The 27,693-nt window shown below is 50.9% G+C and overlaps 2 protein-coding genes across 2 annotated transcripts in view; one reads left to right on the top strand and one right to left on the bottom strand.

Annotated features, from left to right (window-relative positions):
- Positions 1 to 27,693, top strand: part of TSPEAR (thrombospondin type laminin G domain and EAR repeats) — a 98,762-nt gene that overhangs the window by 26,077 nt on the left and 44,992 nt on the right. The gene's annotated exons all lie outside the window — the stretch shown is intronic.
- On the bottom strand, positions 14,534 to 27,356 carry LOC133093753 (keratin-associated protein 10-4-like). The gene is given in 8 exon segments (XM_061193733.1): positions 14,534 to 15,090; positions 15,093 to 15,151; positions 15,568 to 15,847; positions 15,949 to 16,093; positions 19,420 to 19,928; positions 19,931 to 19,989; positions 24,524 to 24,594; positions 27,273 to 27,356. Coding segments are annotated over 8 exon segments (1,764 nt in total).

Here is a 27,693-nt window from a genome sequence, read left to right on the forward strand (position 1 = left end):
CCCATCTCTCTCTGGTGCTGTGGACGCTCCCTCTCCTGAGCATTCTCTGTTTTCACCACGTGGATTTCTTCTTTCATCATGTGTCATTTCTGGAACACGGTCTCTGTCTCTGCTTCTCTCTGGAGAACCACGTGACGTGTACCAGCCCTTCTCTATCTTCCAAGTCTGCTAGTCGCTTGCCATTTTTTAGAAAGTGTCTTAGTTTCCGTGTAATTTCTTCAGGTCAGCATCCTGGTTCGTGTGCAGCGTAGGCCCTGGTCTCTCCAACCTGCCGTCCCACCTGGGCCGTGGGTTTTATTGCAGTGATTTTGTATGCTTTGGCTTTAGAAGTCGTATTTGGTTCTCTCAAATATCTGTTTTTAAATAGTATCTTGTTCCTTTCTCTCGTTTCTCATCCCACCTTTTAGTTCTATGGTTGTTTAAGCACACGTACTTACAAGTCTGTGATCAAGAACCCACAGCATGAAGTTCTGGGAAAGTCTGTTGTGTCCGTCGCCCCTGGCGTGGGGACGCGTGTCCCCATGTGCGTGGGGGCTCGTGGGGGTCGTGGGCTCACGCTCAGGTTCTCAGTGGTGTTAGCGCTGCCCGGCAGGCTGCGGGTGCCTCAGGGAAACATGTGCCGGGACCGGGTGCAGCTCACTGTAAACCGCATCTCACTGAGCGCTCCTGAGTCGGGCACTGGTCAAGACCCGCTTTACAGATGGGGACACTGAGGTGACAGGTGGGCATGCGGTTGCCCCAGCGACAGAGTCTAGACGACACAGCTCCCCTGACAGTGCAGCACCTGCCAGGCGCATGGGGACGGAGCACTGACCCCCCCAGGCTGTAGATGCCACGTGAGGGAGGGGAGGGCGGCAGGTTGCTGGGGCCCAGCAGGTATGTGGGGCGTCACTGCACATTCACCTGACCTGCCTGGTCAGCCGAGGGGCACCTTGTCCCCCACGGCTGGGGCTGGGGATCTGCGGTGGTGGCTTGTGGCTGTCCGCCATGGGCCCCCTCGGGTGCTTGGGAAACAGTGAATGTGGAATCAGATGCGAGGGGAGAGCCTGCCATCTGGCTCCTCTCCATCCTCAAGCATCCACGGCCAGGAGCGCCCACGGCCAGGAGCGCCCATGACCAGGAGTGCCCACGGCCAGGAGTGCCCATGGCCAGGAGTGCCCACGGCCAGGAGTATCCACGGCCAGGAGTATCCACGGCCAGGAGTGCCCATGGCCAGGAATGCCCATGGCCAGGAGTATCCACGGCCAGGAGCATCCACGGCCAGGAGTATCCATGGCCAGGAGCATCCACGGCCAGGAATATCCATGGCCAGGAGTGCCCACGGCCAGGAGTGCCCACGGCCAGGAGTATCCACGGCCAGAAGTATCCACGACCAGGAGTGCCCATGGCCAGGAATGCCCATGGCCAGGAGTATCCACGGCCAGGAGCATCCACGGCCAGGAGCATCCATGGCCAGGAGCATCCACGGCCAGGAGTACCCACAGCCAGGAGCATCCACGGCCAGGAGCGCCCACGGCCAGGCGTCATGACGGCCAGAACACTGGCCGAGGCGCCCCTCGGTGCTCAGAAGATAGGTGCCACTTCTCCCTGCCGAGGGCCAGTCAGTGGCAAGAATCGAGCAGCTCAGGGAGCTGAGGGGAGCAGCCTGGCTGGGCTGCCAGTGCGCCCCCTGCTGTCCTGGTGCCGGTGCCCCCGGGTGGGGGCTCTTTCACAGGTGTGGCCGAACGTCCCACGCTTCATGATCAAGGGCAGCGTGGCGCTTGGCCGGCCTCACAGGCTATGCAGCAGGACCCCCGAGGGCAGGGACGCGATGGCAGCCTGCAGGGAGGATGGAGGTGGGCCCCGAGCTTGGGCCACACTCGGGATGTCCTCATGAGGATGGGCCAACCCCCAGCCCTGCCTCCCAGATGACAAGTCGCCCCTCTGGACCCTGGGGCGTGTGCTCGTGACGATGTCCAAGGAGAGGAGGCTAGATGGATCCATTTATTAACCAGCCGGTAGGAGTTGGTTCCTGGTTCAGTCACCCTGTAGGAGCTGGGCAAAGTCCTTGGTGATTAGCTGGAGACCAGTGTGGGACCTGGAGAGCTTGCTCCCATGAAGGGCAGAGCTGGAGGGTCAAGACCTTCGTGGCACAGCTCAGCTATCCGTGACCAGGGAGCCATGGCTTTGGTGGGCACGGCTTCAGCAGCAGGCGGGGATGCAGAGGAAAGCAGGCATACAGATGCAGGCGGGGCAGGAGGAGGCCTCGCATGCGATGGGCTGGCAGGTCAAGGCCACGCAGCAGGCCGGGCTGCGGGAGGATGCTGGGCCGCAGCCCGCAGGGCAGCACGCGGACTGAGGGTCTCAGGCCTGCTGGCAGGAGGTGGCCGTGCAGCCTATGGGACAGCACAGCAGAGACACGTGGGGGGTCGGGGTGGCCGCAGTCACTCCCACAGACCAGGGGAGGACAGCAGATGGGGGCGCAGCCCAGGGGACCACAGCAGACCGGCTGGCAGCCCTCAGAGGAGCTGGTGTGGCACATGGTGGCCGGGGGGCCGGGCTGGTCTGGGGGGTCCCTCCCCGGCAGCCTTTGTTACCCGGGCTGTGTGTCCCGGCAGCACGGCCACTGTTTGTGCTGTTGATGCTGTTTTCACTTTCCTGTCCCCATTTTGGGTGCCCAGCCCAGCAAGGAAGCCCCACACGGAGTGCAGTCTCGGGGTGGGAACGGCTGGCGCCAACAGTGGGCTGGGCTTGTGCTGGGCCGGGCACTGGGCTCTACTGGTGCCTGGGGGTGACACACTGCCCGGAGGACTCAGGGTCCTGGTGCACCCGTCCCCCCGGTGTCCCTGGGGGCCGACACTCGTACGCCGCAGGGTGTCTGCGCCTGCCCTGCGGGGGGTGGGGCACCGCTGCTCAGCCCCCCACCCAGTTCCCCACTGGGGCCTCTTCCTGTGGGGACGTTTGGGCGTCCTGCCTGCTGGTGTGGGGTCCTGGTCTCGGGAAGGAGGGGAGCTCACTGGGGTGATGCGCCCAGACTCCCGCCCACAAGGCCCTGCAGCCCCCGGCGAGGGCAGACCAGCCGGTCACCACTGAGAGCCAGGGAATTCAGCCCCGGGTGTCCCTGCCGGCCCCGCTCCAGGCCGCGCATGGCCTTTTCCACCCACAATCTCCATAAAACTTCCCTCTGAATCTCCAAGGAAGCAATCCTTACCCCTGTTGATACAGGCAAGGCACCTGAGACTCACCTGGCACCTGGTCCCGGGCCAGACAGCAGCTGGCAAGGGCGTCTGGTGGGTGACACTGGCACAGGTGGATTCCAAAGGATCCCCACGTCCAAGACAGCGGACTCTTGGGAGCAAGGGGCAGAGAGGGGGTGGTGGGGTCCCCGAGGTGTGTGAGGAGGCCTGGCCCCGGGGGCCGGCAATGCTGTGTCGGGCCTTTGCAGAATCGTGGATGGATGCTTGTCTTTATTTTTATTTTATTTTATTATTATCATTTTGGGGGGCCGCACCATGCGGCATGCAGGATCTTAGTTCCCTGACCAGGGATCGAACCCACGCCCCTTGCAGTGGAAGTGCGGAGTCCTAACCACTGGACCGCCAGGGAAGTCCCCCAGATGCTCATCTTTAAAAACCGAGCGATGGGTGGAGTGGACACCCCGTGTGATGCAGAGATGCCCCGGCTACTCCCTGATGCCTGGACCTCAGTCCCCTCTGTTCACGGGCAGGCCTGCACTGATTCCAGCCAGGAACATTCCAGAAGAGAAGTTACCAATGACCTCTGTGCTCGCCTGGCACAGAGGCGAGCCTCCGAGTGAGGCCGAGTAGCAGATCCGAAGGGTGAAGTGCCGCAGTTTGATCTCGCCGGGTGCCCTGGGGGCTGGAGAGGTGATGGGGTACAAGGCTCGGGCGTGAGCGGGCCTCTCTGGGGCGGCTGCCCGCGCGTCTGCTGTCCCGGCTACAGTGTTGCTGTCTGCGCTGCAGGCTTCCTCTGTGTGGAAGCGGGCGATGCTTCTCTGCAAGGGCCCCACAGGGAGGGTGCACGCTGGGGAGCCGGTCCTCACCCTGCTCCCAGTGCCCCCCCACCTGTGAAGGACGGAGCCTCGTTTGGAGACCCCCAGGTGCAAAGCACAGGCGTCGGGTGCTGTAATGGTGAGGCCAGAGCGAGGCGCTGCTGATGCGGAAACCCAGCCTCTGTGCACCAGGACCAGATCAAATCTCGGAGACAGTTTTGGGATTGTGTTGAAACTGTACATCAATTTGGGGAAAGTTGACATACCTGGCAATCCATGAACCTGATATATGATTTAGGTCTTCTTTGATTTCTCTCACTAATGTTTTATATTTCTCAACATACAAATTTTACACATTTTTCCCAAGATTCATCCTTAAGCATTCAGTATTTTTTATGCTACTGTAAATGGTACTATTTTAAAATTTCCAATTATTCATTGCTAATATATAGAAATAAAATTGATATCTGTATATTGACCTTTATTCTTTGACCTTGCTAAACCCACTTATTAGTTCTAGTAGCTTTATTAAAGAATTTTTTTTGATTTTCTAGATAGACAATAATGTAATATGTTAATAGAGATGGTATTATTTTTTCCTTTCTGGTCTGTATGCACTTTACCTATTTTTATTCCCTTAATGCACTATTTAGGAACTCCAGCGTGATAATTAATGGAAGAAGTAGAACTGGAAACCCTTGCTTTTCTCCTGATTTTAAGGAGAAAGCACGAAGTCTCTCATCATTAAGTTTGATATTAGCTGTAGTTTTTTTGTAGATGCCCTTTAAGGGAAGTTCCTTTTTTAATTTATTTTTTTATTGATTTACAATATTTCAGGTGTACAGCAAAGTGACTCAGTTATACACACACACACACACACACACACACACACATACTTTTTCAGATTCTTTTCCATTCTAGGTTTTTACAAAATATTGTAATACAGTTCTATACAGTAGGTCCCTGTTGTTTATCTATTTTGTATATAGTATTTTGTATCTGTTAATCCCAAATTCCTAATTTATCCCTCTCTCCTTTCCCCTTTGGTAATCATTAGTTTGTTTTCTGTCTATGAGTCTGTTTTTGTTCCATAATAAGTTCATTCATATCGTTTTTTTAGATTCCACATGCAAGTGATATCATTTGATGTGTGTCTTTCTCTTTCTGACTTACTTCACTTAGTCTGATACTCTCTAGGTCCATTCACGTTGCTGCAAACGGCATTATTTCAAAGAAGTTTCTTTTAATTCCTGGTTTGCTGAGAGTTTTTATCCTGAATAGATGCTGGAGTTTTTCAAATGGTTTCCTGAATCTATTGGGATGATATGTCTGTTGATATGGTGAGTTACATAAATTGGTTTTTGAACACTGAGCCAGCCTGTCTTCTTGGGATGAAGGAATCACACCATCATGCCCTTTTATCTCTCATATATTTCCTGATTTGATTTGCTAATATCTTGTTGAGGATTGTTGCATCTTTGTTCATGAGAGATACTGTTCCATCATTTCCTTGTAATGGTTTTGTCTAATTTTGACATCAAGATTATGCTGGCCTTATAAAATCAGTTGGAAAGAGTACTTTCCTTCTATCTGCTGGAAGAGTTCATGGACAGTTGGCAGTATTCCTTCCTTAAATGTTTGGTAGAATTTGCCAGTGAAGCCATTTGGTCTTGGTGTTTTCTATGTTGTAAGATTTTTAACCGCAAATTAAATTTCTTTGATAGATATGGGACTATTTAGCTTATCTATCTCTTGTTGAATGAGCTTTTATGATTAAGTCTTTTAAGGAATTTGACCACTGCACCTAAGTTTTCAAATTTATTGGTATTAAGTTGTTGATCTCATTCCCTTATAATCTTTTTAATGACTATAAGATTTGTAATAATGTAAGTATAATCTTTTTGATGACTGTTAGATCTGCAATAATCCTGTTATTCCTAATATTGTATTTTATCTTTTCTTTCTTTTTTATTTTCCTGATTAAGCTAGAGGTTTAGCAATTTTATTGCTCTTCTCAAAGGAGCAGTTTTTCGTTACTTGATGTCTTTTTCTATTGTTTTTCTATTTCATTGTTTTTTCTGGTATTTTAAATTATTTCCTTGCTTTTGTTAATTTTGAGTTTAATTTGCTTTTCTTTTCTAGTTTAAGGTGAAAACTTAGATAATTGATTCCAGAATTTTCTTCTTTGTGAATATAAACATTTATCCCACCTGTTTTGACATATTGTCTTCTCATTTGTATTCAATTAAAAATATTTTCTAATTCTCTTGTGACTTCTCCTTTGAACCATGGATTATTTAGAAGTGGGTTGGTTAATTTTTAAATATGTGTGTGTGTATATGTGTGCGTGGGTTTCCCTCTGTCCTTTCGTTATTAATGTCTAATTTAGCTTCATTGTGGTCAGAGAATATTTGTATTTTTCAATTTCTTTAAATCTGTTGAAGTTTATTTTATGGTGCAGAATATGTTATTTTTGGTGTATATTTTATGTGCACTTGAAAAGAATGTATTCTGTTATTGTCAGTTGGAGTGTTCTGTAAATATCAATTCACTCAAGTTGGTTGATAGTATTGTCAGGCTTTTACATCCTTACAAATTTTCTGTCTACTTGTTTGATTGATTACTAAGAAGCTGAACTCAAGTGATAATTGTGGATTTGTCTGTTTCTCCCTTTGGTTCTATCTCATTTTTTTGTCTCATGTGTTTTGAAACTTGTTGTTAATTGCTTACACATTTAGGATTGTTAAGTTTTCTTGGTGAATCAACCCCTTTTTTATTATATAATATCCCTCTTTATCCCTGGTAATATGTCTTGCTCTGAAATATACTTTTTTTGATATTAATATAGCCATTCCAACTTTGATTAGTGTTTGTGTGGTATATTTTTCCATCTGTTTACTTTTAACCTATCTATGTTTTTACACATAAAGTGGGATTTCTGATAGATAGCTTATAGTTGGGTCTTGCTTTTTCATCCAATTTGAAAATCTCTGTCTTGATTTTGATGTTTAGACATTTTACATTTAATGTAATTGTTGATATATTTAAATATATCTTGATGTATGTAAAATAACATCTTGCTAGTTGTGTTCTATTTGTCCCATCTGTTCTTTTTCTTCTTTTCCTTCTTTTTACGTTTAATATTTTTAATTAATTCCATTTAATTAATTCCATTTCATCTCTACTTCTGGCTCATTACCTATACATCTTTTGGAAGCTGATTGACCTAGAGTTTATACTATACACCTTTAATATAACACAATCTACCTCCAGATAATATTATGCCACCTCATCTATACTGTCATGACTCCACAGCAGGGCACGTCCATGTCCCTTTCATATCCTTTGTGTTATTGTCACATTTTACTTTCATGTAGGTTAAGACACTCAATTATCTTGTAATGCCTCTTATATTTATCTTCTCTTTTAAAATCGTCTCTAGAGCCATTCTTTTCCTTGTGTAGATCTAGGTTTCTCAATGCTATCACACTCCTTGGCTTGAAGACTTTTCTTAATATTTCTTGTAGTGTATGTCTTCTGTTAATCTCTCTCATTTTTTGTTTATCTGAGAGATTGTTTATTTCACTTTCATTTTTGAAAGGTACTTTCAGCTTCACAGGGCTGACAGATTTTTCTTTTAGTATTTTATAGATGTCATTCCATTGTCTTTTGGATTGCATAATTTCTAATTAGAACTCTGATGTAATTCTTATTTTTGCTTTTCTGTGCATGGCATGTCTTTTTCATATGGGTGCTTTCAAGATTTCCTCTTTATGTTTGGTTTTTGACAGCCACCATTTTAATATGATGTGTCCAGGTCATTTTTTTTTTTTGTAGGGGGAAGATATTTATCTCACTTGAGGTGCTCTGGTATTTTTAGATTTATGGTCTTATGTCTTTCATCATTTTCAGAAAATTTCTCTGCTATCATTTCTTCAAATATTTCTTCTATGAAGAGGTAATTTCTATGCCTTTTTTCTCTCTCTTCTCTTTCTGGGACTCTAATTACATGCATCAATGATAATTTGATATTGTCCTAGAGTCTTTGATGTTCTGTTCTTGTCCCCCCCCCCCACCATCTTTCTCTTTGTGTTTGAATACAGTAATTTCTATTTCCCCATCTTGGAATTCAATGATTCCACACTTGGCTGTGTCAGGTCTACTGAAGAGCTCACTGAAGGCATTCATCTTTGATATTGTATTTTGATTTCTACACTTTCTGTTTGACTATTCCCTGTAGTTTCCATCTCTCTGTGGCAATTCCCCATCTGTTCATATGTGTGGTCCATGTTTTACCCTAAACCCTTTAACATATTAGTCACAGTTATTTTCAAGTTTCAGTCTGACAGCTGCAACATTTGGGTCATTTTGAGTCTAGTTGTGTTGATTGCTTTGTCTCTTGACAATGGATTGAATTTTTTTGCTGCTTTTTTGAATGTCTTCTAAGTTTTGTTAATCTCAGATATCATGTGTTAATTTAAATGGACATAAATGGTGTTTCCTCCTGGGAATAGGTGTCAGGTCATCAGTATGTGGGGAAGTTTGAATCAACCTGCTCAGATGTTGACATTGGTTTGGGTTTTGGTGTTCTTTGAGGACCTCCAGGGTACCAGCAACTTCAAATTCCTTGTGGGGAGCCATCAGTACCTTGTGCTTAGGATGAGGGCTGGGGGACACAGTGTGTTTGCTCTGTCCTACCTTTCAGCTGTTCTCCACACAGAAGGGACCTCTACACGCACCTGCCTTTCCCTGGTGGGGAACGATGCTGCTCAGGCATCTGTGCTGGCCAGGCTGGAGCCAGGGGGCGGTGGGGGGGCTCTCTGGTCCTGGCCCAGGGTCAGCCTTGGCAGGCCCTGTGTGCCTGGGGCTTGGGGGTGAGGCTTTCTCAGACTTCTGCCTCTTCTCCCTGGGATGGCTGGACCCCCCTTTGTGTGTGTGGTGGGTTTGTGTGAGTGTTTCCAGCCCTCCCTGTATAGACATCCTTTAGGCACCAGGTGGGACCCTGGACCCAGGCCTGTTTCCTGTGCCCCACTCAGAGGAAGGGGAAGTCCTTCCCCATGCACAATGTGAGTCTCGAGTGGTGGATGTGAGGACACACCTTCCCCCACCCTCCACCCACCAAGGACCCTCCACCTTCAGCTGAACTGTCAAGAGGGCTCTTTGAGGAGGGTCTTCTGTGCTTGTGATTTGTATATACCTTCAAGAAGGAAACTTCAAAAATATGTGAAGCTAAAACAGGGGGACAGGCTGCATTGAGAAAGCATGATTTATGTGGCTCACGTGGGGCGTGGTTTCCTGCTGGAGACAGAGGAGGACCCTGGGGACCAGGGCTTCCCAGGGGGGGATGCGCCAGCTCACAGAAGGGTCCAGATCATCCTGCCACCTCCTCGCCCGAGTTCAGAGGGTTGGCTGAGCGTGATTGTCGCCTGCCACGTGCAGAACCTGGAGGCCCACCGAGGACTCGTGCCGGGAGGGGTACAGGTGTGACCCCGTCTGCAGTGGGAGCCGCTGGGAGGAGGCGCGTGATAGGAAGCCGGAAGGGATGCTACAGGGGGCGGGTCTGCAGAGCAGGGCGGGGCGGGAGGGCTGGCAGCACATGGAGGAGTGGCAGGATGAGGCCACGCGCACAGGCTTGTAGCTCGCAGGCAGGCACATGGCAGGCTTGCTGCTCACGGGCACGTATACAACTGGCTTGCGGCTCACAGGCATGCCGGTCGCCTGGCAGGGGCTGGACGTGCAGCAGGATGGCTGGCAGGAGCTGGGCACGCGGCAGGCAGCCTGGCAGCCCGAGGGGCAGCTGGTGTGGCACATGGTGGCATGGGGCTGCACTGGTGTCGGGAGGAGGGTGGTGATGTCTGCAGGCTGCCTTCCCGGGGGCCTTTATACTCGGGCCGTGGGCGTCCCAGCGACACAGAAGCACAGCTGTTGGCTTCCTCGTGGCTGCTGCCATCGTGCTTCCCCAGCATCTTATTATCCTGGGACGCACTTTCCTGTGCTGTTCTCCACCATAAATTAGTTTGGCTTTGAGGCCAGTTCCTCCTTCTGCAAACAGGATGTTGTGGTTTGCCTTCCCGTGGGGTTCGTGGTGTTTCTCCAGGCCATCGCTGTGCACAGAGCACCCCAGGATCCACTCAGAGTGCTGTACCCTTTTACTCCTTTTTATCTCATGCCGTCAATGAAGACTTTGAGGTCGTCATGTATTTTGAGTTTTTATTTTGCACAGGAAAACATTGAAGCCGGAGTCTGCAAACTGCTGTCTGTGGGGCAAGTCTGTCCTGCTGCTTGTGTGTGAGGAAGTTCTCTGGGGCACAGGCACGCCCGTGCGTTTAGTGTGTCTAAGGCTGCTTTTCCCTGACAGCGCTGAGTCGTTGTGAGCGAGACCATGTGGCTGCAAAGCCTGAGATACTTACTCTCTGCCCTTTACAGAAAGTTTGCCAGCTCTGCCTTACCGTAATCGTACAAGAACTGATTTGTTCATGCAACAGATTATACTGTGGGCTGGCAACGGAGATGTTCGGCCTCATGAGCCTTCCAGGGCAATGAATAAATGGAAAATTAATGCATGAAATCATTCGGGGGGGGGGGCGCTGAGGTCTGGAAAGGAAAGCAGGTTCAGCTGATAGAGAGAAGTGGGTGCTGGTGGGTGGTCTGGGGGCCTCGGGGAGGAGGTGATGCAGAGCCGGCACTGGGTGCAGTGAAGGGTCAGGGGTGGTGCTCCAGGCAGAGGCAGGCAGGGGGCTGTGAGGACCCTGCTGCAGAAACCGGCATGTTCCAGGAGCAGCATGGGGTGCTAGGGAGCCGGTGCAGGCGGACAGATTCATAAATTTCTTTATTTATTTATTATTTACTTTTGGCTGCATTGGGTCTTCGTTGCTGCACACGGGCTTTCTCTAGTTGTGACGAACGGGAGATACTCTTTGTTGTGGTGTGCGGGCTTCTCATTGCAGTGGATTCTCTTGTTGTGGAGCACGGGCTCTAGGCGTGCGGGCTCCAGTAGTTGTGGCTCATGGGCTCTAGGTGCGCAGGCTTCAGTAGTTGTGGCTCACGGGCTTAGTCGCTCTGCGGCATGTGGGATCTTCCCGGACCACGGCTCGAACCCGTGTCCCCTGCATTGGCAGGTGGATTCTTAACCACTACACCACCAGGGAAGCCCAGGGGGGACAGATTCAGACCATGGAACCCGAGGACCAGACAGCACAACCTTGGGCTGATGGAAGAAGAAAGAGTCGGTGAAATTGAAGACACATCAGTTGAAAGTATCCAATCTGAAGAAGAGGGACAAAGAGTTAAGAAAAATGAAGAGGGCCTATGAGACCATATCAGAAGGGCTAACATGCAAGTAATTTCATCCCAAAGGAGAAGAGAATGACATTGAAGCCTAAGAACATTTCGAGGAAGTAATGGACAAAATTCCCAAATTTGATTTAAAAAATTACAACTTACAGATCCAAGAATCTCTGACCAATTTTGATTTAAAAAAATTCCAATTTACAGATCCAAGAATCTCAGACCACCCCTAAGGTCCCAGAACCATTAGGCACAATGGAAAGACCATGGATTCCACAGTGAGGCTGAGCAGCCTCAATGCCTGCTTCTCCGTTTGCAGTGGTGAGAACGTGCACACATCCTGGGATCCTTCCAGATCTTCCTGATTGAACATCTGTGCAAATGGGGTATCCCCTGCCCCCTGAATGGTGGCAGGATTGATAATTGATCAGTTACGAGAGAGTCCACGTAAAATGCTTAGCTCAGCCCTGGCACAAAGCTGGAATCATCACCCGCCGTTATGATTATGGCAATAACATGGCCACAGCCCCCAGTGAGGAGCCCGACCCTGAGGGAGAACCTTCTGGATCACTGAGTTTCCAAATCGAAATGGGGGACGCTGGTGTGGTGAGTGTGGCCGTACTTGTGTGGACAAAGGACAGGGTGTTTAAAACTGGGGAGGGCCTTGAAAATCATGAAGTGGGGCCCCCGTCCCCAGCTGACGGCCCTTCCCCATCCAACCCAGGCTCCGATTCCAGAAATCACAGGGCCGCTGGGTCACCGCCAGTCTCCAGCTGAGAAGGAGCTTCCTGAGCTGAGTCACTGCCACTGGAAACTCCAGGAAGAGACCCGAGTGGGGGACGAGGAGGAAAGACAACAGGCCGCCACGAGGAAGACACCCGGGTGCCTTGTGGCCAAGACGCCACAGCCCGGGTATGAAGGCTGCCCCGGGGAAGGAGCCTCCGGACCAGCCCTGTCCTCTGCCCTGACCCCACCCAGCCCCATGCCACCATGTGTCATGCCAGCTGCTCCTCGGGCTGCCAGGCTTCCTGCTGTGTGCCATTGAGCTGCAAGCCTGCTGTGTGTGTGCCTGTGAGCTGCAAGGTGGCCCTATGCCTGCCCGTGAGCTGCAAGCCCATTGTGTGTGTGGCCCCCTCCTGCCAGGCCTCTGGGTACTTCTAGCCCTCCTGCCCTGCCCTGGTCTGCAGACCTGTCCCCTGCGGCCTCCCTTCCTGCTGCTGAGCCCATGGCCAGCAGGACCCCTCCTCCGTGTGTGGGTCAGAAGCAGCGGCTCTCTGAACTCCGACGAGGCGGCCTAGACATCGTCCTCTTCACACCTCCCAGACCCGACTAGGCCGCGTCGCAGCAAGGCCACCTGGTCCCAGCCAGCTGGGCCAAGGGACTCACCCCCCAGTGTCCCCGGGACCCGGCCCGGGTCATCCCCGCGGCGCCCTCACCGGCTGGCGCGGGGCGTCCAGGCTCTGCGGCCGCCAGCATCACAGGTCTAATAAACCTCAGAGTGCGATGCTTACAGAGTGTGCGATGTCTCTCCTCTAGCGTCTTCCCCTGAACTGCTTCCTCCGGGCGTGGTTCCCCAGGATTCTGGAAAGTCCCTCTGCAGAGAAGGCCAGGTCACCAGATGGCCGGGCCGGTGACCGAGCATGGGAAGGCGTCCTCTGAGATGAGGGGCGAGCTCCCGGCGCTCAGCCCGAGGGACCCCACTCTGTCCCCTGAACTTACGAGGTCAGTCCTCACCCTGCTCTGCGTGGATTGAGGGCAAGTCACTAGCTTCCTGAACTGACCCCTTTTAGGTAAAAAGGTCTTCTGCTCCGCAACTGATACGTGGTGCCCCGTGTCCCCCTACCCGGAGTCTAAATGGGAATGAGATGCTCCACTGGCAAGCAGGGCTCCTCTGCCTCCCGATGGGTGGGAAAGAGCCTCGTGGGGACCTTCCGTGGTCCCCCAGAGGTGCCCACGGCCCGCCCCCAGGACTGTGACGCGTCCCCTCACACAGCAAAGCGATTTTGCCGACGGGAGTAAAGTAAGGGTCTTGTGATGGGGGATGGTCCTGAGTCATCCGGGTGGGACTTGGGAGAGGGTCCGGGGAGACTCGGCCACAGAAGGGGAGGCCGCGGGAAGAGGGAAGCCAGACGCTAGGCCACAAGCCGAGGATGCTGTGCCTCTGTTTATCTATGAAGATTGTCGTATTTTTCTTAAATTTGAATAAGTAAAGAGTACAGGTCTTGAATAAACTCGGCAAGATATTTAAGAGTTGAGGCAGATTTATGATCCAACCACTTCCTGTTTAAAGGTCCTCTTTGGGTTTTGCTCTGTCCCCACTTCCCTGCATATAGCTAAGCTGGGGTGGGGGCGGGGCCCCCTGGGAGGTGCCTTCAATTCCTGGTCCCTCCTGCCTGGCCTCCACTGTTCTCCTGCTCCTAGGGGCCTCATCAGTCTGTTATTGATGGGGTGATAAGTAGGGCATCCAATGCTGACCTGGTCAGTCTGACTGCTGCCCTCTTGACTCTAGAGCTGGTGGTCCACTGAGACTGCAGGCCCATCCTCCTACTGTCCTGAGGGTTTGTTCACAAGGTGTCTTTTTTGCTCTGTGCCTCCTCACTCAGGCCTTGAAATCTTGAGTAGAACGAGTGATGTCTGAACCGACCCTGCACCGCCCTCGGGGCCCACAGGAACTCGTACGCAGACCCGCATGCAGGCAGCCCTCCTCTGGGTGGGCACCTCCCTCCAACGGTGCTCGTCCTGGACTCTCAGATCCCGACCCAGTAGGGTTTCCGCTGCTCCGCACGTAGCATTAACCTGCACAGGCAGGGGGGTGGGCATGGGAGGAACCCAGGGCCCGCTCAGGGTCCGAGCCTTCTGCCCCCACGCCCGCCTCCCTTGCCGGCTTTGGGGAGGGTGGGCCCTGGGGTAGGAAGGGACACGGAGCGTGCAGATGGCACCCACTTTCAGGTCCTGTGGTCTCTCAGCTGCTTGAACTCGGATTCGAGACTGTGTCTTTGAGGAGGACACAGTATTTTATTGATGATAGCAGCTGACCTTTGTCACATGGGATTCAAGCTGCCAACCTCACAGAGGAGGCGCCCGGGGCCCGCAGTCCATCCTGGTCGAGGGGTCTGTGGGATGGACGGCAGGTTCAAATCCCTTCTGGGCAGCCACTGAGTGTCAAGCGAGGGGGAGAAGGGAGGTCCTGGCGCCAGCAGAGGGGCAGGGGCTCCCGAGAGACAGCAGCTTGTGGGGGGCAGATGATCCAGCTGGTCAGGAGCAGGACGTGCCCGAGTTGGGGACGCAGCAGGTGGGGCGGGAGCACACCGGGCGGCAGAGCAGGGACACGGAGGAGGCCGGGCGGCAGCAGCTGGGCTGGCAGGAGGCGGTGGGGGCACAGCAGGCGGGGCGGCAGAGGAGGGACACGGAGGAGGAGGGTCTGCAGCAGGACGAGGGGCAGGGGGTGGGCTGGCAGCACGAGGGGGCCGAGTAGGGGGCGGCCTCACAGCACACGGGCTCGCAGCACACAGGTGTGCAACAGACGGGCTTGCAGCAGGTGGGCACACAGCACGCCTGCTGGCTGGGGGAGCAGGTGCAGCAGGAGGGCTGGCAGCTAGACTGCTGGCAGCACGGGGCCGTGCAGGGGCTGGTGCAGGCTGGTGGGCAGAAGGGGCTGGACACACAGCTCACTGGGGCGCAGACGAGGGTCAGGCAGGGGGCCGGGGCGCAGTAGCTGGGGGCGCAGCAGGGGGGCTCGCAGCAGCGCTCTGGGCAGTCGTCCACCTGCCAGCAGGAGCCGGTGCAGGAACCGGGCAGGCAGAGCCGCTGCCGTAGCTCAGGGCGCTGGAGCAGACGGACGGGGTGGACGCGGCCGTGGTGGGGGCGGGGGGGCTGGAGGAGGGTGAGCGTGTGTGTGTGAGTGTGAGTGTGAGTGTGATGTGCTCGGCTGTCGGCTTTTTTACCCTCCTCGGTGTGTGTGTGTGTGTGTGTGTGTGTGTGTGTGTGATGTGCTCGGCTGTCGGCTTTTATACCCCTCCTTGGTGTGTGTGTGTGAGTGTGAGTGTGTGAGAGTGTGTGTGTGATGTGCTCGGCTGTTGGCTTTTTTACCCTCCTCGATGGGTGTGTGTGAGAGTGTGTGTGTGTGTGAGTGTGTGTGTGTGAGTGTGTGAGTGTGTGAGTGTGAGTGTGTGATGTGCTCGGCTGTCGGCTTTTTTACCCTCCTCGGTGTGTGTGTTGTCCCTCCTGTCGTTCCTGGTTGGTGCCTGGCCCGGAAGCCTCGGTAGATGAGTCAGTTGCCCACTGGGTACCTGGCTGACTGCCTGCCCGGGGTACGGCCCTTGAAGAGGCTGGTGTTGGGCTGGGCTGGGCTGTGGTCCAGCTGTTCCTTCTGCAGGTTCCCTGATGGCGGGTCAGGGGACACGTGTGGCCGTGATTCCCTCGGGGGGGACACCATGGTGGCTCCTGGTGAGGTTGCTGTGGCTGTGAGGGGGTCCCAGGGTTTATGCCCGGAGGACAGTGCCCGCCTGCTCCTGGTGCCCCTGGGCAGGGGCATGGAGGACAGCCCATCCCTGAGGGGGAGGCCAGGAGCTGGGCAGGAGCAGGGGGCCGTGCTGGGACTCAGCCAGGATTCTGCTGGATTAATTTGTCTTTCCTACCCACAACTGGGGGGGCATGTGGGGTGGGCGAACATTGGGCTGGAGCCATCCCCAGGGTCAGACGGGCCGTCTGGGGAGTTAAGGAGGCAGCCAGGTCCTCACCCTGCTGGCATATCCCACGGGGAGGGGCCTTCAGCTCCGGGTGTCCTGGAACAATATTGAGAGTGGAAGGAAGATCCTGGAGGTCTCAGTGGTTATGTGACAGTGACAGCGGGACCGGGGCAGCGCCCTGGTTTAGGCTCAAGAGAAGCTGCTGGGGCATTCAAAGGCCACAGCATCTCCTGTGGCCTTCTCCTAGTGCCCCCGAGATGGTGGACGTTGGGCTTGTTGGATGTGCTGGTGTTTTGTGTCACGCCTGATAGAATTCACCAGTGAAGCCGTCTGGGCCTTTTCTTTGTGGAAAGTTTTTTTTTTTTTTTTCTAATTTCAATTTTGGGACTTCCCTGGCAGTCCAGTGGTTGAGAGTTTGCCTTCCAATGCAGGGGGTGTGGGTTCAATCCCTGGTTGGGGAGTTTTTTGCCTTGCGGCCAAAAAACCAAAGCATGAAACAGAAGCAATATTGTAACAAATTCAATAAGGCTTTAAAAATGGTCCACGTTAAAAAAAAAATCTTTAAAAAAGATAAATAAATAAATTTTCAATTTTGAAGTAATTACAGATTTCCAAGAAGTTGCCAAAAAGGAGGTACAGGGAGTTCCTGTGTACCCTTTACCCAGTTTTCCTTAATGACAGCATCTTGGGTAACAAGCGCAAATCACAACCAGGAGATTAACAATCCACAGGTCTTATTCAGATTTCATCAGTTTTTTACATTTAATTTTTATTTATTTATTTATTTATTTTTGGCTGCCTTGGGTCTTCGTTGCTGCACGTGGGCTTTCTCTACTTGTGGTGAGCCGGGGCTACCCTTTGTTGCGTCGCGTGGGTTTCTCATTGCGGTGGCTTCTCTTGCTGCAGAGCACGGGCTCTAGGCGCACGGGCTTCAGTATTTGTGGCTTGCAGGCTCAGTAGTTGTGGCTCACAGGCTTAGTTGCTCTGTGGCATGTGGGATCTTCCCGGACCAGGGCTCAAACCCGTGTCCCCTGCCTTGGCAGGCGGATTCTTAACCTCTGTGCCACCAGGGAAGTCCTATATATTTCTCCTTGAGTGAGTTTTGGTAGTTCGTGTCCTCCAAGGAATTCATCCATTTCACTTAGGTTGTCAAATTTATGGGCATAAAGTGATTCATAATGTTTCCTTATTATACTTGCAGTGTCTGTAGGATCTCTAGTGATGTCACATCTCTGATTTTTCATGTTGGTGATTAGTATTTTCTCTCTGACTTGCTGGTCAGTATGGCTAAAGATTTCTCAATTTTATTGATCTTCTCAAGGAAACAGCTTTTGGTTTATTTGATTTTCATTTTTATTTTTCTGTTTTCCGTTCCATTGATTTTCCACTCTGATCTTTGTTATTGTCTTTCTTTTTTGAGTTTAATTTACCTCTTAGTTTCTTAAGGTGGAAGCTGAGGTCATTTATTTCAGAACTTTCTTCTCTAACAAGGACATTCAGTGCTACAAATGTCTGCCTCAGTATTGCTATAGCAACATCCCACAAATTTTGATATGTTGTATTTTCACTTTCATAGATGTCAAGATATTTTCTGATTTCCTCTTTTCTTCATTTCTTGATTTTTGGGTTATTTAGAAGTCTATTTCATTTCTAAATAGTTGGGGATTTTACAAGATCTTTCTGTTACTGGTTTTCTAATTTAATTCCACTGTGGTCAGAAAATACCAGTTTTACGATTTAAATCTTTTCTAATTTATAGAGACTTGCTTTATGGCCCCCATATGGTCTGTCTTGACAAATGTGTACATGTTTTGCCTTCACTTAAAACGAAGGGTTATTCTGTTTGGGGGTGGAGTGTTCCTTCAATGTCAAATAGTTCAAATTGGTTAATAGTATTGTTCAAATAGTCTATATCCTTCCTGATTTTCTGTCTACTTCTTCTATAAGTTATTGAGAGAGGATTGTTGAAATCTCAGGCTATAAGAGTGGACTTGTCTGTTTCTCATTGCAGGTCAATCAGTTTTTGCTTCATACATTTTGAAGGTGTGCTATTAGGTGCATAAACATTTAGGATCAATTGGCTCTTTCATCTTTATGAAAGGATTCTCTTCATTCCAGATCATTCTTTGATCTGGGATCTATTTTTTATGGTATTGATATAACTACTGCAGCTTTCTTTTGATTAATGTTAGCATGATATGTCTTTTTCCATCTTTTTACTTTTAACCTATTTTCATCTTATATTTAAAATGCATTTCTCATAGGCAGCATAAAGTTGGGTCTTTTTTAAAAAACTCCATCCACCAGTCTTCTAATTGGAGTGTGTAGACAACCTATGTTTAGTGTGATAATGCTCTCTATTTGCCCCACGTTCTTCTTCCCCTTTTCTTCTTTTTCTGCCTTCTTTTTGGATTCATTGATTTTGTTTACGATTTCCTATTATTTCCTTTGTTGGTTTATTAGCACAGCTCTTTGTTTTGTATTTTAGTGCACCAAGGTCTTTCCAGGATCCAAGAAAGGGTGATACGCACAAGTAATGAGTAGATGAAGCCATTATGTGTTTAAATTGAGATACATGCAAATCAAGGTGAAAATTTTGCCAGAATTCTTCAGAACAGATTGAAGTAATTTAAAGGCAACCAGAGGCTGGTGAGAATTTTTCATGTACGAGTGTTGCTCTAGCACTGGGCCATAGCTTAGTTACTCATTTCCTTCCTCCTTGCTTCCCTCCCTCCCTCCCTTCCTTCCCCGCCCCCTCCCTTTCTCTCCCTCTATCCCTCCCTCCCTCCTTTCTTTCTGCACTAAAATGAGGGTGCATGTGTCAGCTTGGGTTCTCCAAGAAGCCGATGCCAGGACGGGATAGATTTGCTAGCGATTTGTTGTGGGGCTGCCTGTGCACGAGTAAAGGGGAGTGGGGTGGGGAAGAGCCTTACCGCCGCAAGGTTGACCAGACCTCTGTGAGTGGCAAGCGGGAAGGAAGGAGGGCCGGGTGGGCAGCGCCTCGGCCCACTGCACAGCTCTGAGAAGGCATGGGGCTGGGGGATGGGTGGGAGAGAAGACAGATGAAGCAGCATATGGAGTCGAGAAGGCGAGTTTAGCAGGCCAGGCAGGCAGGTCCTCCCAGGGGAGCGGAGAGGGGTGGGGCCGGGAGGAGGGGCGGGGCCCAGAGAGACAGGACCTGGACCCGCTGTGATGACTCAGGCCTGGGCTTAGGCTCTGGGATGGCTGTGGCAGCAATTGCTGAGAAGACCCTGGAGGATGAGGAAGTCCTCGTCATTCCTGGTGACACAGAGGACATGGCCTGTGGGTGTCCTTTCTGGAGGATAAACTCCTGGAGGAGGCTAAGTGCTGGTATCTCTGAGCTCAGCCCCTCTGCTGAGGGACCATGGAGACCAGCTGGCCTTGGGGGGACGTGCCCGGTCAGCAGCAGGGCTCCAGGGCCGAGGCGGAGACACAGCAGGCCGGGCAGGAACACACGGGGTGGCAGAGCAAGGACACAGAGGAGGAGGGTCTGAAGCAGGACGAGGGGCAGGGGGTGGGCTGGCAGCATGAGGGGGCTGAGCAGGGGGTGGCCTCACAGCACACGGGCTCGCAGCACACAGGCGTGTAACAGACGGGCTTGCAGCAGACAGGTGTGCAGCAGACAGGCTTGCGACAGACAGGTGTGCAGCAGACAGGCTTGCGACAGATGGGCACACAGCAGGCCTGCTGGCAGGGGGAGCAGGTGCAGCAGGAGGGCTGGCAGCTAGACTGCTGGCAGCACGGGGCCGTGCAGGGGCTGGTGCAGGCTGGTGGGCAGCAGGGGCTGGACACGCAGCTCACCGGGGTGCAGACGAGGGTCAGGCAGGGGGCCGGGGCGCAGCAGCTGGGGGCGCAGCAGGGGGGCTCGCAGCAGCTCTCTGGGCAGTCGTCCACCTGCCAGCAGGAGCCGGTGCAGGAACCGGGCAGGCAGAGCCGCTGCCGTAGCTCAGGGCGCTGGAGCAGACAGACGGGGTGGACGCGGCTGTGGTGGGGTCAGTGGGGCTGGAGGAGGGTGAGAGTGTGTGTGAGTGTGTGTGTGATGTGCTCGGCTGTCGGCTTCCCCCCCTCCCGGGTGTGTGTGTTGTCCTGGGGAGGCTCCACACCCTCCCTTCCTGCTTGCTGCTGAGAGCAGGTCCACAGAAAGAGCGGCAGCTGTTGTTGTTCCAGGAGTCGTTGCTCAGCTCACAAAACTCTTGAAATTGGCTTGGGACGTCTTTACTCGTTTTTGTCCTAGAAAGAAACCCCAGGGTGGAGTGTAAGTCACCTTGTCATTTTAGGCGGTGTCGCGAGTCGGGGCCGGTGTCTGTGGGCACTGGGTCCTGGCCCCTGGTCAGGGTGAGCGCTGCTGGGGTCGCCCAGCTGGCTGAACGAGGTCATGTGCCTCCGTGGTTGGAAGGTTAGAGAGGCGATGTATTGGGTTCTAAATAAAGATAACGTGAGTCATGCTTTGTAGGCAGCACTGCATCAGCGTCCAAGGCAGCAGTGAGAGCACAGCAGATGGGTCGGCTCACACAGCAGAAACGTATCTCATAGTCTGGACATCGGACGTCTGAGGCCAAGGTGCTGGAAGGGCTGGTTCCTTCCAAGGCTGTCGGGGAGAGTCTGCTCCAGGCTGTCTCCTAGCTTCTGGGGCTTTTCTGGCAATTCTTGGGGTTTCTTGGCTTGTAGAAGCATCACCCTGATCTCTGCCTTCACCTTCACAGGGCTTTTTCCGTGTGTGCCTGTCTGCGTCCAAATTTCCCCCTTTCATAGGGACACCAATCAGGTTGGATTAGGGGCCACCCCAAAGACCTCATTTTATCTTGATTATATCTGCAAAGACCCTATTTCCAAATAAGGTTAGATTCACAGGTGCTGGGGGCTGAGGCCACAGCATCCTATTGCGACACAATTCAGCCCCTCATAAGTGCTGTCCCTGCTCTGAGGCTGACACATGGCCAGAGTCTGGGATGGAAGGAAAAGCCGAGCAGGTGTTCTTTCTTCTTTCTCAGGGACAGTAGTGAAGGGCGGGGTGCAGGCAGCAGGTGGCCTGACAGGTTTGGAGCACACCCACAACTTCTGCCGGTCCAGGCGTGGTTTGAGCTCATGGGTTGATTTTTTTTTAGTTTATTTTATGGAATGATCATAAAAGGAGTACAGAGAATTCACGTATGCCCCTCTCCCAGGTTTCTCTATTGTTAACGTCGCACAGAACTGTAGATCAATTACCAAGTCTTAGAAACCAGCATTGGGACATTACTATTCACTAAGGACAGACTTTTCGGATTCACCAGTTTCCCAGGAGTGTCCTCCCTCTGTTCCAGGACCCCACAGTGCATTCATCAGATCTCCTTAGTTGGCTCTAGTCTGGGACAATTGCTCACAGTTTCCTTGTCCTTTGTGAATGTGACACTTTTGAAGAGCAGTGATCAGGTGTGTTGTGGGCTGTCCCTCAAGTTGGGTTTGTCTGACATTTTCTTATGATTCGACTTGGACTGTTACATTTAGGGGAAGAATCCACAGAAGTAATGTGTCCAGCGAAGCAGGGGTTACTTGGTGTTGTTATGTCTAATCACTGAAGATGTGACTATTTCTCTCTTTGTAATTAATAAATATCTGGGGGAGATTCTTTGAGACTTTGCAGATATCCTCCTTCTGCTGAAACATTTGCCCTGTGGTTTCAGCACCCCTCTGGGGATCATGCCTACAGCATGATGACTATGGTGTGCTAATGGGATTTTCTACTTCTACGGCCCATCTCCAATTATTAATTAAAATTCTTCTCTAAGGAAGAGTTGTTCCCCCCACCCCAATATGTTTATTTGTCCTGTTATGGACTAAAGAATGTTAATTTTATTGATTTCTACTACAATATTATCATTATTTTCTTGTTCGAATTGCTTCAGCTTTGGGACAATGACCCATCTTTGACATTTTGACCACTGGAGCTCTTTCATTCAACTCTTGGACCCTTCCAGCATCCCTGGAATCAACCACTTCTCCAAGGAGCCCAGGTCCCTGGTAGTGGATGGTGGCATTTAGAAACCAAGGCCTGGAGCTAGGTGTGCTCACTGCCGCTGGGTGTCACTTCCCCCATGCCCTCTGGTGGAGAGAGCAAGGAGGTTCATGTATGTCAACTAACACATGCCTGAACTTAGGGGGAACGCCTTCAGTCTTTCACCGTTAGGGATCATGTTAGCTGTAGTTTTTTCTAGATTAGCTTTCTCAGGCTAAAAGTTCTCTTCTGTTGCTGAGAGATTTTATCATGAATAGATGTTGGGTTTCATGAAATGCTTTTTATGCATCTGTTGAGATGATCATATTGTTTTCTTTGTAAGTCTGTTAACATGGTGAATTACATTAACTGATTTTTAAAAACTTTTTATTTTGAAATAGTTATAGATTCACGGGAAATTGGGAAACTAGTATAGAGAGGTGCTGTGTACCCACATTGATTGATATTTGAATATTGAAGCAGTCTTGAGTTGCTGGATAAACCCCACTTGGTTGTGATGTATTGTCTTTCTGGCATGTTGCTGGACTTGATTAGCTAATATTTTGTTCAGGATTTTCATATCCATATTCATGAGGATATTGGTCTGTAGTTCTCTTTCACTGTAACATCTTTGGCTTTGATAACACGGTTTTCATCATAGGAGTTGGCAAGCTCCTTTTCCATTTTCTACAAGAGATGGTGTAGAGTTGGCATTTTGTCTTCTTCAAATATTTGGTAGGAATTTCTAAGAAACTGGAGTTTTCTCAATAGATATAGGAAATTCCAGTTATTTGTTTCTTCTTTAATGAGTTTCGGTAGTTTTGTTACTGAACCAAACTTGGGTCCACTTGCCCATGCACAGTAAAGCCAATCTATTGATGCCGAATTGTGGTGAAGGAAAGTGCGGTGTTTACTGCAAGCACCAAGCAAGGAGTTCGGGTGGCTCATGCTCAAAAGACCCGAACTCCCCAAAGGCTTTCAGGAAAGGTTTCTAAAGACAGGGTGAGGGAAAGAGTTGTGGTACGTGATCATCTCGTGATTGGTTGGTGGTGAGGTAATCAGGAATCAATATCATCAGCCTACTGGTTCCAACCAGCCTGGGGTCTACATGCTTGTGGTCAGCATGCAGTTAACTTCCTCCACCTGGTGGGGTTTTAGGATCTGTGAAACAACTCAGTGGTATGACTCAGGATATTACCTATAGCCCTTGAGGAGGAACTAAAGTTCTTTGACTTTGTTTAATGACTAAACTATTATTATTTTGTCTTGCTTGACTGTCTTCCTTTGTTTCTGCATTTTCTCACTTCTCTGATTAAATTTTTTCTTTGGAACTCAGGGAAGGCCTAGGAGGCTAAAGTTTTTCTACCAACAAGAGGCAGGTGGAGGACATGGGGGGGCTCTGTCCCAGGAAGGCCCCACAGGGTCCTGCTTGGTTACAGTTTGTGCCTATCAAGGAGTTGGTCCATTTCATCTAAGGTTTTGAATATATAGGCCTAATGTTGTTTGTAGAGTCTCCTCATTATCCTTTTAATTTCTTTTTTAAAAATTTATTTTATTGAAGTATAGTTGATTTACAATGTTGTGTTAATTTCTGCTGTTCAGCAAAGTGATTCAGTTATACACATATACATACATTCTTTTTCATAGTCTTTTCCATTATGATTTATCACAGGATATTGAATATAGTTCCCTGTGCTGTACAGTAGGACCTTGATGTTTATCCATCCTGTATATAACAGTTTACATCTGCTAATCCCAAACTCCCAATCCATCCCTACCCTGCCCAACCCCCTTTGGCAACCACAAGTCTGTTCTCTATGTCCCCGAGTCTATTTCTGCTTCCTTTTAATTTTTGAAAAATGTTTAGTGATATCTCATTTTTTGTTCTTGACACTGATACATTGTTTCTTCTTGTTTTTCCCTGTCAGTCTGGCTAGAAGTTTATCAATTTTATTGATCTTCTTGAAGAACCAGCTTTGGTTTCAATGAATTTTTCTTTTGTTTCAATCACATTGATTTCTGCTCTTCTCCTCCCTTCTCCTCACTGGCGGTTCCACTTGCTCCTCTTGTTCAAGTTTCTTCAGTGGAAGCCTCGATGGTCGGTTTGGTACCTTTCTTCTTTTCTCATGGAAGCACTTAGGACCACACACCTTCCTCTTCTTCAGCTGCACCCACACATCCTTTCCCTGCAGACCATCCTGGTCTATAATCTGAGGCTTTGGATGAGCTGATCTCCACGGCCCCTTTCACTCTGATTCCATGATTGCTGGATTCATACACAAGTTTTAAGGGTAGTAGAATCGGGGGACTTAACGCGCAACAGGATTTGGGGGCAGCTGAGCCTCTGGGTGCTGAGTGTTTGGACTTCCACTTTCTGCAGCCCGAGGCCACCGCAACCGGATTCATCGCTGTTCACATTTTCACTCGCCGGGAGGATGTGCGATAAGGGAACACGGAAAGCTGGCTGGATCAAAGAATGATCGCGCCCAGCGGGAGTGGGCATTATTTATATTGCAAAGGCCCCTGAAGTCGGGGCTGCCCCTTCATCCTCGCCTCGCCCACCTTGGCTCCTGGTAGGAGAAGACGGGGAGGAGGCTCTTCAGATCAGTGGAGATGCCTCTGTGGGCGGGACCCTGCGGGCAGATGAGCATCCCGTCCAAACCCCCTCGTCCCCGTGCCAGCCCTGCCGCCTGCGTGGCGTGCGCGCTGTCTTCGCCTCCTGAATGTCCACGTGCCTGGTGAGGCCATGCGGTTGCTGGACCCAATGGAGAACATTTGAGGAAGGTTCGGGTTTGGAGCTGGCAAGCTTGGGCCGGGAGATGGGCTGGTTCTGCCCCGCGTGCGGACTTCTCCGCGTCAGCTGACTGAGGCATCCTGGATGCCCTGTTGCCTGTTTATGTGAAGTGAATTCACGTCAGCTCTTTACCAGCTGCGTGGATCTTACTCAGGAGACCTACTTGGCCGCCCTGGCAGCTGCCCTCTTGCAGGCAGACACAGATGCTCTCACAAATTCAGGGGGCAAGTTAAAAACTGACCCACAAAGTGGCCCGGCGCAGGGCTGACTGCACCATGAGGGGTGGGCAGTCCCTCTCCCAGTCCCTGTGAGGCAATCCCATTCAGGGAGCAGCTCCTGCCTGCCTGGCAATATTCCCAACCCCTCCCACAGCCCCCCAAGAAAGGGGGGAGCAGCCTCTGAGAGGTCAACACAGAGGCTGCCGTGGGAAACAGCGGGTTCCGGGAGAGCTGGGTGCAAAGGCAGCGGTCGTCACTGTACACTCTGCTTGGCCCTCTGGACAACGTCAGGCATTCCCAGGGGCTAACGCAGACTTTGGAGGATGATTGAGGGAGGGGATGTGTGTGGGTTTGAAAGCGTGGATATGTGTGCAGCCCGAGCCGGCCCAGGGGCCTCTGTTACATCTACTGGTCATTGCTGGTGTCCTGGTCTTTCGATGCCTCCCCTGTAGCTTCCATGGCCTGGTCACTATGTGGCCTTTGGCTTTCTAGGCTCTGGACATCCCAGGAACATCCCACGCTCCAGCCTAGAGAGCCCAGGTCCCGTTCGAAGCCCAGCAGCCCTGCCTCACTCCACATTCCTTGACGTCCTTTAAAACAAGTGAAGAAAAGCAGATTTAAACACACAACAGGGACGGGCCATTTGCCCCTTTGTGCTCCATCTTTTTTTTTTAATTGGAGTATAGTTGATTTACAATGTGTTAATTACTGCTGTACAGCAAAGTGAGTGGGTTATATATATATATATATATTCTTCTTCATATTCTTTTCCATTACAGTTTATCACAGGATATAGAATATAGTTCCCTGTGCTCTACAGTAGGACCTTGGTGTTTATCCATTCTATATACACTAGTTTGCATCTGCTGACCCCAAACTGCCAATTCCTCCCTCCCCCACCCCCTCCCCCTTGGCAACCACAAGTCTGTTCTCTATGTCTGAGTCTGTTTCTGTTTTGTAGATAAATTCATTTGTGTCATATTTTAGATTCCACATATAAGTGATATCATATGATATTTGTCTTTCTCTGTGTGACTTACTTCACTTAGTATAATAATCTCTAGGTCCATCCATGTTGCTGCAAATGGCATTATTTCATTCTTTTTTATGGCCGAGTAGTATTCCATTGTGTATATTTTTTTGTACCACAGCTTTTTTATCCATTCACCTGTCGATGGACATTTAGGTTGCTTCTGTGCTCCATCTTTATATTTTTTCCTGTTTCCTTTTTTAACCAGTGTAATAGGAGAATAGTGATACCTTGTCACTGTTTAATTTGCATTGACCGTATTGACTTAGCTTTCATCATATTTGAGTTGTTTCTTTCTTAGGTTGCCTGCCTTTGGGGTAAGGATTGTTCTTATGTTTTCCTTGCTGGTGTCCTGGGTGCCTTGTTCCTTCTGTGTGTTCACCCCTTGTCAGTTTTAAGAACGGCAAACCCCTTTCCTGCTCTGTCCTGTGACAACAGCACGGCGCATGGTGTCCTTTATTGAGCAGAAATCCTTGTTTTGATGTAAGCAGATGGGACCAGCTTCTTTCTGATGGTTTGTATCTAGTGTTGAGAAATCTTCCTTAACCCCAGGTCACAAAGAGAGCCCCCAACTTCTCCCTCTGACGTGGAAGTCTCACTTTCCACCCCACCTGGAGTTGATGACCTGTGTCCTGTTCAGGGAGAAATTGGGCCTGGCTTAACTCCCCACCGAAGCCCAGCTTTCCCACCACCACCCACTGATCAGTCCACCCTCCACGGATCTGCGTGGAGCCCGGACCACGTGTCACCCCTGCTTGCGTGGCTCTCTGAGCTCTCAGACCTCCCCATCACTGGTCCATCTGCCTCTTCTTGGCCCCAAACTGGACTGTTCTGTCACTATGGCAGTGTCATCGGTCCCACTGTCCCACAGGGCAGACCTAATAGTAGCCTCACCTAAATTCTTGGAAATGAATTGCTCCTGGTCCCTGGGCACCCAATGAACTCAACGAAATCCACAGAGTAAAGAGGATCTTATTGGCCATCTCGTTTCCCGCCCTCCCCACCCCCAGTGGAGAGGCCCATCTCAGAGACCGTCTGAAGCTGGCCGGGTGTCCACCTGGCTGCAGGCCTGTGGCTCATACCTGTGCATCCAGCATAAGGCAGTTGCCCCTCCAGCAAATAACCTTGGTCTTCACGGCCCCAGCATGGGGGGCCTCCCTAGGGGACTTTTCCTGGACACGAGGAGCCTGGCTCCCGGCCAGAACTGCTATGAGAGATCTCGCAGGCCAACCACAGGCCTCACAAGGACGCTGCCCACTCCCCCCAGACTTGGGGCACAGCCAGGGCACTGCCGTCCTTGGGGGAGCTGGCCTCACCGGCCACGGCCATGGCCACGGCCACACTCACACGCATATCTGCACTCCCAGCCTCCTTTCAGGCCTCCTGTGAAGACACTTTCCCCACTCTGGCCCACGCCCCAGTGCTTTCCCACTCGTGACCCTTCCTCCTGCTCCCTCCCTGGCCCCAGGGCTCATCAGACTGCAGGTGGCTTTTGTCCTGGGCTCCCTGGCACGCCCGTTGGTGCCCTTCTGGGGGGGTGGGGGGTCTTGCTGACACTGTCACAGTACAGGGTTAAAGTCTTCACTCTCCTTCCGCTTTGCCTGTTGCTGTGATCGGTTCCTCCGACACCTGGCAGCTCAGCTCTTTCTCCAGTTCAGCTGAGCCCCTGACATGGACAGTTGCCACCCTC

Source organism: Eubalaena glacialis, chromosome 6 (genome assembly GCF_028564815.1).
Source record: "Eubalaena glacialis isolate mEubGla1 chromosome 6, mEubGla1.1.hap2.+ XY, whole genome shotgun sequence".
NCBI classification, from domain to species: Eukaryota; Metazoa; Chordata; class Mammalia; order Artiodactyla; family Balaenidae; genus Eubalaena; species Eubalaena glacialis.